The sequence below is a fragment of the Genypterus blacodes genome, unplaced genomic scaffold (genome assembly GCF_046128005.1).
Source record: "Genypterus blacodes isolate CSIRO-AG114 ecotype Tasmania unplaced genomic scaffold, CSIRO-AGI_Gbla_v1 ptg000072l_1, whole genome shotgun sequence".
NCBI classification, from domain to species: Eukaryota; Metazoa; Chordata; class Actinopteri; order Ophidiiformes; family Ophidiidae; genus Genypterus; species Genypterus blacodes.
The window spans coordinates 1,533,959-1,547,152 of record NW_027466882.1 but is presented as its reverse complement, the minus strand read 5'-3'; the positions used below and the strand labels follow the sequence as shown (position 1 = coordinate 1,547,152).

General features: G+C 42.5%; 1 protein-coding gene across 1 annotated transcript; it reads left to right on the top strand.

The window, feature by feature from the left end:
• The first annotated feature begins 952 nt into the window (after positions 1–952).
• anln (anillin, actin binding protein) lies at positions 953–13,033 on the top strand. Its single transcript, XM_076157150.1, has 23 exons — positions 953–1,098; positions 2,888–3,035; positions 3,200–3,604; positions 4,011–4,345; positions 4,586–4,910; positions 5,028–5,242; positions 5,347–5,469; positions 5,566–5,671; positions 5,940–6,241; positions 6,550–6,695; positions 6,791–6,932; positions 7,343–7,478; positions 8,306–8,476; positions 8,671–8,797; positions 8,990–9,038; positions 9,377–9,430; positions 9,706–9,738; positions 9,861–9,879; positions 10,014–10,126; positions 10,744–10,833; positions 10,937–11,044; positions 11,330–11,502; positions 11,595–13,033. Exons 1-23 carry the CDS (start codon positions 1,081–1,083, stop codon positions 11,707–11,709), a joined length of 3,453 nt encoding a protein of 1,150 aa, XP_076013265.1. The 5' UTR covers positions 953–1,080; the 3' UTR covers positions 11,710–13,033.
• Positions 13,034–13,194: the final 161 nt, after the last annotated feature.

The window sequence follows — 13,194 nt, the reverse complement described above, 5'->3', positions numbered from 1 at the left end:
ACCTTCTGCTGTAGCTGCTGTGTTTGTGACACAATTTACTGTATTTTGCTACAAATTGAAGAACTATGTATGCGTTTAATGAAGTGGTTGCACTTGAACAATGAACTCCCTTGTTCTGAATCTATTCATTTCGTTTATGCTTGGCGAGTGCTATCAACAGAATGAAAGTTGAAAGAGGAATGAGTGGATTTCCAGTGACGGTGTCCAGTGAATAATCAGCATAATCTGTTATAATGACGTGTCCCTTCCACCAGATCCACACAAACTTCACTACAAACATCATTAGTCATACTGCACTTAAGGTCACTTTAGAGGTATTTGTTATGGTTATATATCACTCAGAAGGAAATGTACTTTTTACTCTGGCAGGAGTATCTAGTAGATAGTAGATACTTAGCAGATACATAGTTTACGTACAAATGACAAAAAAATAAATGTTTTAAATGAACTGCTAGCCACAACATTAATTTTTGGAATAGATTTAATTTAATTTAAGACTACAAAAAAAATCCTGGATGATGACATTCTTTCAAGTTCCTTTTACAGCAAATAGCTCCATACTTGTAACTCAGTGATTCTATTATTTTATTGTGATTTGTTTATTAGCTGAATTATAAAGTCTGTCAATAATTCTACAGTTAGAATTACGGTTAGGATTGCGTGTTCATTTCAACAAGGTTGAGCCTGTGTGTCTCTCTGGCCTGGTTCCTGAGAGTATTTTTAACCCGCTTGTTGACCTCATGCTTTCCGTCCTGCCTCGCCTGTACAAACATAGCAAAGAGTGCGGCCTGCTGATTGGTTCACAGTGAGCGTTGTTTTATCCTCTCAGTCGCTGATTGGCCATGCATATGTGCAACCTCATTCTGCGTTTCTGATTGGTCCCGGAGGGCCGCGTACAGCTAATGGAGTCTGCGCAGTAGCCACTCCGCGGAAATTCAAATTTGAACAGACGTTTAGTGCAAAGAGAGCAACAGAGAGAGAAAAGAAGAGAGTTGACAGGCGTTCGCTGCTGTATTTCCGTACACACTCTGGTGTATTGGCTTCGATACTACACTGTTTTATTGATAAACCGTGTCGGAAATGGATCCATTTACTGAGGTGAGTTGCTGAATAATTTTACCGTATTTACCGAGTTATGGCTAAATGGAAATGGCTGCATTACCCCGCTAAAGCTAACTTCACGTCGTGTTTTCTGTCTTTTGTTCCTAAGGCGAATTTTAACTAAACAACTGAGCGACGGTTTCACATCAAACCGCCAACTAACAGCAGTTTATTTATACACATATTTCACCCGGGGAAGCTGTTACATTTGTTCCGTAAATGCGAGTCACATGTTCCGTTTTATGTAGTCGTCAGCAACATGATAGCAAATATTCTGACTGATGTTACGATCAATTTAATGTTGAAATAAAAGACGTAGATAAGTAATGCTATTCATTCTACATTTCATTCATATTCTGACTTGTATAGCTTCCATATCCATGTGCGTTTTCCATGAATTCAGCCACGACACAACCCGCATAACGCAATGCTGTTCAAACCCAAATGCCCAATTAAGGCAGAAGAATGCTTCAGTCTGGAATGTATCCAACATTTCGTCCACATTCTCTCTCTTTTCTTGTTTTGGCTGACTAAACTTTGACATGACTCGTATATAATACCAGTCATGTCTACTACCAGCTCTTGTTATTCCACTGCTCTGTCCATTTCCAAGGGTAAGGTTCCAGTAAACAGCCATAAACAGGAGTGGCTCATTCCAAAGGAATGTTGGTAAAGGCAGCTTCAAGTTTTCCAACGTTCACTTAGTTTGAGGCATTGTGAGGCTGTACAGTGCAGCTGCTGGAATGTGTTGGGTCTTGCACAGTAGAGAGCAGTAAATCAGACTGTGAGACCAAAGGATTGATGTCACCTAAAAAGGACAGCAAGCAAAGGAGCCTTTTTTGAAAATCGGTGCAGGAGGAGCCGCTGTGCTACTAGTGAAGTTAACACACATATAGAATTATGGGGTTAAGTTATCAAGGCTGTGTTGGCTCCTATGCATCAGCACATATGGGGCAAAAGTTATTTATTTAGTCCATTTTGAATAAGTGACAGATATGGATGTTAATTTAATACAAAACTATTTACACAAGCACATTTAAGGACTCATCAATCCACAGGTCAAGATTGAGGGTCTACTGGGATACATAAGCGCTGTACCGGTTGTGTAAGCCAATTTTGTGTGGTGGGAATGTGCTCACTATTTAACAAAAACATGCTGAAATGACAAATGGTCACCCTTGGCAACCCTAGCAAACGGCAACCCTAGCTTGTTGTCATGTAGAAAAGCAGCAGCGAACATGATGAATTTGCATTCCCATCACATTTCCAGTATTTGCTGTCCCCAGATTCAATTTGTATAAAAGTGACACAAATTAGAGAACGTAACTTTGAATAAACTGCACATGCAAAACTGGATTCATACCCACAGCACTTTATGCAGCGTTACCGTTCTGAACGATTGCTCTCAAACCTGTTCCTGTGTCAAATCTCCATATACAAGAAGATCAAGCTCACTTCTGTGCTCATTCATTGTGGTTCTTAATGGACATGTAAAGAGATTCCACATTTCAAGGTTTAAAAACACAAAACTACAAGTCAAGTCAAATGTAGAGTGAAAGAGTTGCTTCATGTTTTGCTTACAACAGTGTCAGACCCACTTAGATATATGAACAACAGTGATGTCATCAAACTACATTTACTACATTGATGTCATCCAAACTAACACAAGTTGCAGCAAAGATGTCTAGTTCCATTTGTAGCCAAAAACAAACTCAGGAATTTCACCCATCCTTGAAAATCAGGCATTGTTGAAAAGAGATTTTTGATTCTGCTCTTGTCAAACCAGAAACTGTTGGAGCGGACCCGGGCCCGCAGGGAGAACTTACAGAAGAAGATGGCAGAGAGACCAAATGCAAACAGACAGATGGTGAAACGGGCCAGAGAGCCACTGGCAGAGACCAACAGTGTGATCAGTGAGCCTGCCAGTGATAAAGGTATGAACGTGAAGGCACCTACGTTATTGTTACTGTGCTTATTTGTGATGGCTGTAAACACAACTGCTCTTCATAAACTGTGGTCTTTAACATTTCCTATGTCAGTGGCCATTTACTTCTTCATTTCTAATTTAGTCAAATGTTTCCCGGTTACCTCCTCTCAGTTCCTCAGGCTGCCAAGCCGTCTCCCTCCAAGCGCAAATGCTCAGGAGAAAATATCCTGCCTCCTTCAAAAGACGAGAACCAGGAGCTGACAACGACACGTCCGGCTGTCCTCACGACACCCGATCCTCCGAAAGACAAGACGGTCCTCACTCCTGTCCCACCCGTGTCGTCCGTGGAGATGCCTGCTTTCCAGCCCGCCGCTCACGTTCGGCCGGAGCAGAAGATGAGCGTACAGCCGGAGCCTGAGCGGATGGTTGTGATGCCTCCTCAGACTTCAGGCAGCACAGATGCAGAGAGGACCCCGCACAGGGGGAAGGAGGACCTAGAGGACGATCCAGCTCCATCAGCTGCTGGCATGAAGTCTCGTCTACAGAGACTAGCAGAGCAGAGGAAGTGCTGGGATGGTGAGGGATTGAAGATTTCTACCTGTTTTTCCTATAACCCAGTGAATTCCGGAAGAAATTCTGATCTATAAAAGGGGGGGCGCCAAAGAAAAAGTTTGGGAACCACTGCTATAACCTAATTTGCATTGTACAGAATAATTTGGATATTCTGAGATGCCTATCATTTGTTTTAACCTAGTATGAAGCACACACACACACACACACACGTAAATCTGTTTTTCATCATTTATTCAAAGGTTTTTGTTCCATCTCTTAAATGTTGAGCAGTGAAGATGAGAAACAAACTAAACAATGTACACATTCTATAATACACAGCTCAGTTTGTCTGCCTGTATGTGAAAGTATCATCTTGGACAGTTCCAATCCAGTTTGGTTAACTGATCTCTCATCTTTGCCTCTGTTTCAGGCACTTCAGCTGCAGCTCCAGACTGCAGCCCTCTGCCTTCCACAAAGAGACAAGCTGATGCCGCACCGGTCGCAGTTCTCCCCGCGTCCTCGGGCCCTCCACTCGGCAGGAGAGGCCGACTGGCCAATCTGGCCGCCACCATCGGATCCTGGGAGGACGATCTCAGCCACGCTATCATTCCAAAGGACACTGCACAAGGGAAGCCTGGTGCAGCCTCTGTTCCCAAATTTGCCTGTAGAGATGCCAACATGGCTGCCAACGTTAAACCATCCGCTGCAAACCATGTGGTGTCCAGTCCAGCTGCAAACAAGAAACCCACACCCAGCTCTAATCAGGTAGCTTTAGAGAATATTTAATTATGCAATGTTCATCCGTGTGTTTCAGTGTGTGTTTGGTTGATATGCTTGGGAACAGTTGTTGATGGAGGCTACCAAGTCAACATGTCAGCTAAATCTACTCTTTAATGCACCATGGGGTTAATCATAACACATAATGCTCACATAGGCATAGATAGAACATATATCAATCAACAATATTAATGGGTAATAATGCTGACTATAAATCTTTCTTTGTAGCAGGTTGTGTATTGTCCAGCCAAGCCAAGCAGAGTGATTCTCCCGAGCCCCCAGAAGGCTGACATCCCTGAGACTAAACCTGCACTTCAGACGGTGACTAGTCCCCAGAAGAACTCCTGCCAGAGGACCGTCTACCCCCCAAGTCCCCAAAAAACCTGCCCCTCTTCCTCTTCCTCAGCAGCAGTTCCTCAAAGCCCCCTAAAGAATCAGGGCTTTTCCAGGGGTCTCAACCTCACGTCAAGCCCTCAGAAGCCAGACCTCGCCGCTAAGCCCGCCAATGCTGGTCCATCATCTCTCCAGCAAAAAGTTCCCGCTGGAGCACCTGGTGAGTCATGCATGTGTAAAAATAGAGAATGGATGAGGCAGATTCAACAAACAACAAAAAAATATCCTGAATTTAAAGTCTGTGTCAGCTGAAGTACCGTTCATTGATTCCCATCAGTAGTGAAGTCGTTCCTGGGGCGCTTTGGAGAGAGGTGCCAGGAGCGTGCAAACCAAAGCTCCCCTGCAGGCGGCGCCACTCAGGCCAGGACTCCCACCGTGACTCCCACCGTGACTCCATCAGCTACACCAAACACCAGACTGGTGCAGGAAAGGCTCAGAGCTGCTCAGGCTGCGAATACAACCACCACTGATCTCATCCAAAAGCAGAAGCTGGTAGGTTCATGAAGTTGATGAGGAAGTTTCACTGTAGCTTTTTCTATAAGTGAAGTTTGGTTCTAAAAAGAAGACTTGAGATTTATGAAAATCCTTTTTCTTAGGAGCGCGAGTCTGAGCTGGCTCAGATTCGCGGTCGCTTCCAAAAAGAGAACAACATGTGGAAAAACAAAGAGGAGCAGAAAGTTGAAGAAACCAATGAAAATCCCAAGAATCCCAAGCGCAAGGTCAGCTAACGGCACAAGTGCATCTGAAACACATCAGACCTGTTGCACTTCCATAGTTAGCATCATGTTCTGATTAAGAGATGATTTGTTTCATAGGAACAGGTAGCTGTGGAGTGTGAAGCTGCCAGACATCAGTCGCATGATGAACCAACAGCGCCCTCTGTTGAGAGAACAGAGACCACCACCAACTCTGTTCCTACAGGTACTAAACAAGTTATTTCTGTTTGGGTTGTGGTGTGTTCCCTCCAGCTTTGCTTAGATAAAGCTTTTCTATATCTAACACATTTACAATCTTCTCATCATCCACTGATGCCTGTTGCTGTTACAGCTACATGTTTATTGCCAGGGTGCAAGGTGCAAAAAGTTCCATCTTGCAAAGTTGTCGCCTGTGGAAATCACCTTAGACGAAAACAGCTTATAAGATAACATGTATATTCAAATCTTACAACATACGTTATGTCCAATTGCAGGATGTGCTTTGTTGGCATCACCTCCAGCCTCAACATCCAGCCCTCTGAAAAGCGTTACCCTCACTGTAGAGAAGCCGTCTGAAGAAACCACCGAAGAAGAGGAGGTCAGGGAGATCGAGATGAATGTCGACCAGTCCATCAACTCGGCAGTGATCAACGGGCTCTTTGATGGAGTCTTGGAGCAGAGTGACGAGGAGGACGAGGAGGAGGAAGAAGCTTTGAATATCTCCTCCATGTCTATTCTTGCCCCACTGGCAGAGACGGTGGCTGCTGTAAAGAGTCCAGAGAGGGGGAGGATGATGGTAATCTCAGACTTTTCTTTCTAACCCATCTACCAACACCTGTTTAATAACTAAATTAGTTTTATTGACTTGATCACGCCTCCCAGATTTCAGACAGCTGAGCGCACCTCATTGAGCAGTGCAGCCGCATACAGGCATGAGAAAAAAGTCAAAATAACTACAAGTCCTTAAACCTTTTTGGGGCTTTCAGTAGAAGGTGTCAAAGTTCTTGAATGTTGTGGTTGTATGCATGTTGTTGTCACCCCAACTCCTGTGTTCTCGTTTGTTATCATAGTCTCATTTCATATCTATCATGTCTGTTCATGTAGACGTCCACTCCAGCTAGTTCTTTCAACGCAAAGGGCAACGCTGACAATGTTCCCAAACCCAGCAAGTTCCAGAGAGCCCACATGATACGAACCGCCTCCGCAGATAGCGCCGAAGCCTTAGACGAAGACCTTAAACTGCCCTACAGGTAACTATATCTATCTCAATGTAAACACTGAGTATCGCAGCTCCTGGTGTCTCATTCATAAACGTCTTAATATGTTGTTTGTGTGTGTGTTTTAGCATTGATGCATACAGGTCCACCAGGGTGAAGGAGACTGAGAGACCTCATGTGAAACAGGTCATTGTGAGGAAAGAAGACGTGTCAAACAGGGGCGAGGAGCAAAGAGGAGCCAGTAACTTCAGCCTCAAGCAGAAGATGAAGGTATGGAATCTAAACTTGGTATGGTAAGGGAAAGCAGGCATCTAGACCAGTGGTTCCCAAACTTTTTCTGCAGGGCCCCCCTTTTGTAGATAGGAAAATCTCTCCTTAACAAAACAAAATAAATGATTAAGTGACAAATCAATCATAGTAGTCTAACGGTGTAATACTGTGTAACTTTATCCCCCCCCTTCTCTACGCCCCCCACTTTGGGAACCACTGATCTGGACCAATGTAGCCTGTGGAGCACACATTTTCAAACGTCTGTGCCATTCTGTTGCCCAAGCTCAGAGTTTTGTCACATGCAGCTGTATGAATAGAATGTGGCCATGGAATGTGTCAAACTGCCAGCAAAACGCTTAGAGAATCTCAATCTGTGTGAGAAAATGCATTAATCTCACATATTTCTGTAGGTTTTGACCAATGAGGTGAACCTGCAGCAGACAGTCATTCACCAGGCCAGCCAGGCACTCAACTGCTGCACAGATGAAGAGCACGGCAAAGGATCCCAGGTGGAGGCTGAAGCTGAGAGGCTGCTGCTGGTGGCAAGTGAGTTAAAGTAGCCAGTATATGGCAACCTACAGCAGGAATACATGAGACTGAGAAGTAGCGTTTTAACAGTTTCAAGCACTTAATAACTCAATAAGCACATTGACAATTATTTCTGTAAATGATCAGCCATTACTCGTACTTCTCCAACGAGCTGTCCAGTGTCCATGAATATCTGAAAACACAACAGTATAAACACAATTGTGTCAACATCACAACGACCTATAGTGCATGTGTCGCTATGTGTATCTAGGTATAGCAGTACGTGTTGGGTGTAGGTGTGCGTTGTTTTAATGGGGGTGTTGCGGGTTCATTTTAAATCGTGCTTAAAACTTTTGCGGCAGGTCAAATTACCTGTGTGTTTATTTAAAATGTGGTTGTACTATATAATATGTATAATCCAAGTAATTTAACAAACTGAACAACCGGAGAAGTTTTTACTGTGTTGGGTCGATATCCTGATGATTGATTGATTTGATCCTGATTTGATTTCCAACTGTTTTCTGTTCCGTTGAACACTCCGAATACACAACAGTACACACACAACCTCCAGTGCTTAAGCTTTGTAAAGTTTTCTTTACTGATTTAAAATGGCCATTTATTAAAGATTTATGCAATTTAACTTTAGTCTCCTGACTTCTCTTCAAACCTCCACCCCGATTTTTTTCTTGTAGGTCAGAACTCTGTCAGCCTAAGACTATCCTCTGTAAATTTGGTTTAAAAGGCCCATGTGTAAAGCCAGGCCTTTTATTAATGTGTGTAATATATGGTTGCTTCCTGCTTTGAATTTGTGATTTAAATAAACTTTCCTTACTTTTTTTTGTCAGCGGAGAGGAGGGAGGCCCTGAAAGCAGAGCTGGACCGTCTGAAGGGGGGCGCAGCACAGCAGAAAAAGGCCCCGGCAGAACTCGCCTCCGCCTCAAAGGGCTCCATCACCCTGCAGGAGCTGCGCCTTCCTCTCAAAGCAGACTTTGTTTGCTCCACTGCCAACAAACCAGGTAAGCAGGATTCATCAAACTCAACGGAAACAACATGTACATATTTAATTCTGTGGCTCGAGAATTTAAAGACACTGTCATTAGTTTAGCATATTGTAATCCACACTATTGGACATGTTGGCACAATAAAAAAGATTCTGTGCTCTCCACTTTTAGAAAAGCTTAATCAACCTCTCTTTCTGTGTTGTCCTCAGACTCCACCAAACATTCCTTCTTTGTCATGCTTCGGGCCGGAGCGGAGAACACTGTGGCTACTCCATTAGCAACCACCCACAACGTCATCAGGGGAGACACTCTGACCTTCACCACCAAGTACACTTTGTGAGTCAGCAACTCTCACACCAAAGCGAAAACATTCACTTATCATTGTTGTCTATTTTATTTGATTGATTTTGTCTGCAATTCTCATCTCTCAATGCGATTTAGCTTTGTTATCATTGTTTTTTGTCATTGTTAAATTAATTTGTCAACTCATGATGACCTTAATGAATCCTTCTCCCTTTTCATCTTCAGATCTGACGTCTCCAGTGACTTTGAAATTGATGTTGAAGTCTATGGCCTGGTGAGTTAAAAAGTGTCAAAATGAATTGGCTGACTTTTGTTTTTAGCATTAGCATTAACATTAGCATTAGCATTAGGCTTTGGACTGAAGAAATCAACTTGTTCCCAACTAAATCATTGATTTAAATGTGTCCACCAATTGAAATGGGCCGATGATGATGATGATGATGATGATACCTTTGCCTTATAAGTATTGTTTTTTAATGTGATTGTACTATATCACAGTGGAACGATACAAAGTAAAGGCTACTCCTCCTCATCTGCTGCATTTGAGTGATAGAGTTTATTATTGAATGGATTTATTTGACTGTTAAGAGCTAAGTGAGTTTCTGATTTTAGGTACAGAAGCGAGATCTGTTAAGTGACAAAAAGAAGAAAGCCAGCAAGTCGAAGGTAACTCACCCCACTTCACCAGCTGTACAGCGAAGCAACACGTTATAATGTTTAAAAAGTGTGTGTATGTGTGTACGTTCAGATAATCTGGAAACAGGTTCATGAGGCCCATGATTTGTGTATGTCGGTATGGAAAGTTTCTGTATCTAATCCCTCACTTGTTGGTGGGTTAGTGTCGCTTTCCTGCACAATGTCGATTAAAGCGGATAAATGTTCTTGATATAGCGGAAAAGGCCGGAAACAGCTTGTAACTCTTTTGTTTTTCACGTTTCCAGGCAATGACCCCAAAGAGATTCCTCGCTATTACTGTAAGCCTGCATTTCCTACCGCCCTAATTATTTGTTTGTTACAAGAAGGTCACATTAACGGTCAGACGCAAATGAGTTCTAGATGTTCAATGTTCTAAATGTGCCTTTTCCTGTCCTTGCAGAAGAGTGTCCAGACACCAGGTACGTCAAAATGCCAAATTAAAACAAGTTGTATACAGACAGACAGCATTTGCTCATAGGATCATGTCAAATATAAGACGCACCTTCTCCTTGTGAGGTTTGCTCTAAACATCTCAATCATTGTGTGTCTCCAGTTGTGGCCAGTCCAGGAGGCCCCAATGCGGTCCGCACCAGTCATTTCGCCCTGGTTGGCTCGCACAAGCTTACACTTTCATCTATCGGGACAAATAAGTTTGCCTTGGAGAAGGTATGAACATACCCTCGTGTCTCTCACCCTTACTATTTAAAGCACATTTTGTTATTGTTGTGTACAGGCAGTCCCCAAGTTACGTCTAAGTCCAATTTGTATGCAAGTTGGGACAGTTATGAGTCTCAACACTCAAAGCCTCAGGTCAAAACACAATGCACACAGCCTCTTACGCAATCTGACTTAAAATGGCGACGCGTGTAAATGTGTGAAGCTGAAGTTCGGCACAGGGAAAGCAACAGGGTCACCGGCCTGTAACTTTGTTTGTTCTCGTGAAACAGTGACTTCTACCTGTGCTCATTCCTTTGCCTTAATATCTTTGTTTTAGATCAATTATGAAGGGAATGACAGAGATCTACTCAGTGGCATGTTTCATGACAAGGTTATTACTTGCTCGATTGTCCTTTTTTCCGTTTACTTGGGAGAGAGGGAAACTATGACAAATCTCTTTTTAATTGTCTCACTAGCATACCTGCTTTTAATCTCATCACGAGGAATCCGTGCGGTTGATTTCTAACCTTCATGCTTCATCACTTCTTGAATATGTGGACTATATCTGAACTGATGACAATGCGGTGCCCCAGTGTTTGATTGAATATTTGTCTGATGGTGTGAAGGTGCCGTTCCTGTGCCCTCTGGATGGCCACATATACCTCAAGATGCAGTGTGAAGTTGGATCAACAAAGGTGGAGGAGAAAGGCTTCCTGGTGAGCGGAGCAGACATGGCCGTCTCCTTACATCTCAACACAAACATTCACCAGTGATTGAAGCTCAGTTCAGCCATAATGAGCTTCCTCTTTTCCTCCCCAGACCATGTTTGAAGATGTTAGTGGCTTTGGAGCGTGGCATAGAAGGTGGTGTGTCCTGTCAGGATACTGCATCTCCTACTGGACCTACCCAGACGATGAGAAGAGAAAGGTAAACCCCTCTCATGTCCTTTATTTAGAACAAACGTTACCTCTAGGCACTTTACAAACAGAGCATTTAAAGAAGCCCAACATTCCTCCATGAGCAACAGCGGCAAAGAAAAACTCCCCTTTAACAGGAAGACACCGCAGGCAGAACTCTAGGTGGGCAGCCATCTGCCTTGACCGGTTGGGTTTATCTCCACAATATTGACATGACTCTGCTATTGTATTGTACCCCAAGTGTGTGTAGGTAAAGTCTCATGTGTCTGCTCTGCGTTACGTTCCGCTTCGTCAGAATCCCATCGGTCGCCTCAACCTGGCTAACTGCACCAGTAACAGGGTGGAACCTGCCAACCGCGAGTTCTGCGCCAGACCCAACACCTTTGAGCTCATCACCGTCAGACCACAGAAGGAAGATGACAAAGAGACACTCGTCAGTCAGTGCATGAACACCATGTGTGTCACCAAGTGAGTACCTGCTCATATCCAAACATGTTTATGAACTGTGTGTGTGTGTGTGAGCTGGCTCCGGTGACCATCTGATTCTTTTATCCGTCCAGAAACTGGCTTAGTGCCGACACCAAGGATGAAAGGAATCTGTGGATGAGGAAACTGAACCAGATTCTGGTGGATCTGCGGATGTGGCAGCCTGACTCCTGTTACAGGCCACTGTAACGTCACAGCCCTTCTCTCTTACGGACTGTCCATAGCAATGACCCATACAAGTGCAATATCAATGTTTAATCCTTTTACTCATGCATATTTTAGAAAATAAGTAATCTGACATAAGTTACACATCTTAGAAAAGTGAATAAAGCCATACATTTGAAACATTTCAGTACAGTATTTTGTGCAGGACTTGGGGCAACAAGACTAAGTTTATATTTTCGACGTGCTCCAATCTGTCTGATGTATTGTTGAGTTGACAGCATTTAGTGTGAATGCATATATATTCAGTCACCTCCACATAATGACTTTAAATTGTTTTCAAGGATTAAATGTATATATAAATGGCGCCGACCACAATTGATACCTTTGCTTAATGCGACCTTGGATAATCTTTATGCAAGCTTTTGTCATTTGTGGAGTAATTTCCAATGTTTGTACCTCAGCCTCATACACAGTTGTTTTGTTTTTTTATACCAATCACACTCCAGCTTCCTTTATATTCAGTGTTTATTGTTTGTATGATTGTGTCAATCAAAGTTTAAGTTCCAACTAAATGAGGTAAAGTTTCCTTATGTACTTCAGGCAAAGTGTTTGTATATGTCGGTTTTTTATGACAAAAAAAAAATACAAGCTTTATATTATCATGTGCATGTATCTTTTAAAATGGGTCAAGATTACGGGATGAAAAATGTTTTCTCTTGTCAGTGTGCTGGTTGACTGTCAGCAGTGTTTTTCACGTAGTGGTCCAACCTGAGATGTGGCTGTTTAGCAAAAGTTCTACTTCTCTTAAGTGCTACAACTTTTTGCGAAATGGGACAATTGAAAATGTCATTTCGGTGCATGTTTACAATGGACACGATTATGTTTTTCATTTCTTTTTAAAATATATATATATATTTCATTATACACAACAATTTCACAGGAAATGTTCTTTCGTCAGTTTTAACACAATTCATGTGTTCAGTTTGTCAGGTGTAGAACATTAATACTTCAATAAATGCCTGCTTTGAAATGGTACGGTTGTAATCTTGTGCCCTTATTTCTTTTCCATCACACTATAATGCATCATTACAATACATAGACTTAATCATTGCCCTCAAAAAGCTATAAACAGTCCCTCCATCCTTTATCAATTCTGGGATTCAATGCAAATTCTACAAAACAGCATTTTCTTGTGATGCATCTTACTGCACATTTATTTTACATTTTATTGCATAATTTTACATTTGACTCCATACATGCTGCATTCATGTCTGCTCCTGATCTATTTCTTAACTTAGTTAATATTAAAATGTGTAAAAGTTGTGATTAAGGGGGAAAAATTGCTAAATTTGCTGCAAAAAGCAAGGAAATTACAGCAGCAAAATGTGTGATCTGAAAAAAATCATGAAATCCAGGGGCGACTAAGAAATTTAATTTCATGGATTCCTTCATCTGCCATTGACGCTGCATGTGCAGCGCTTCGGCTCAAAGCTTTAGAATACAGAGTGC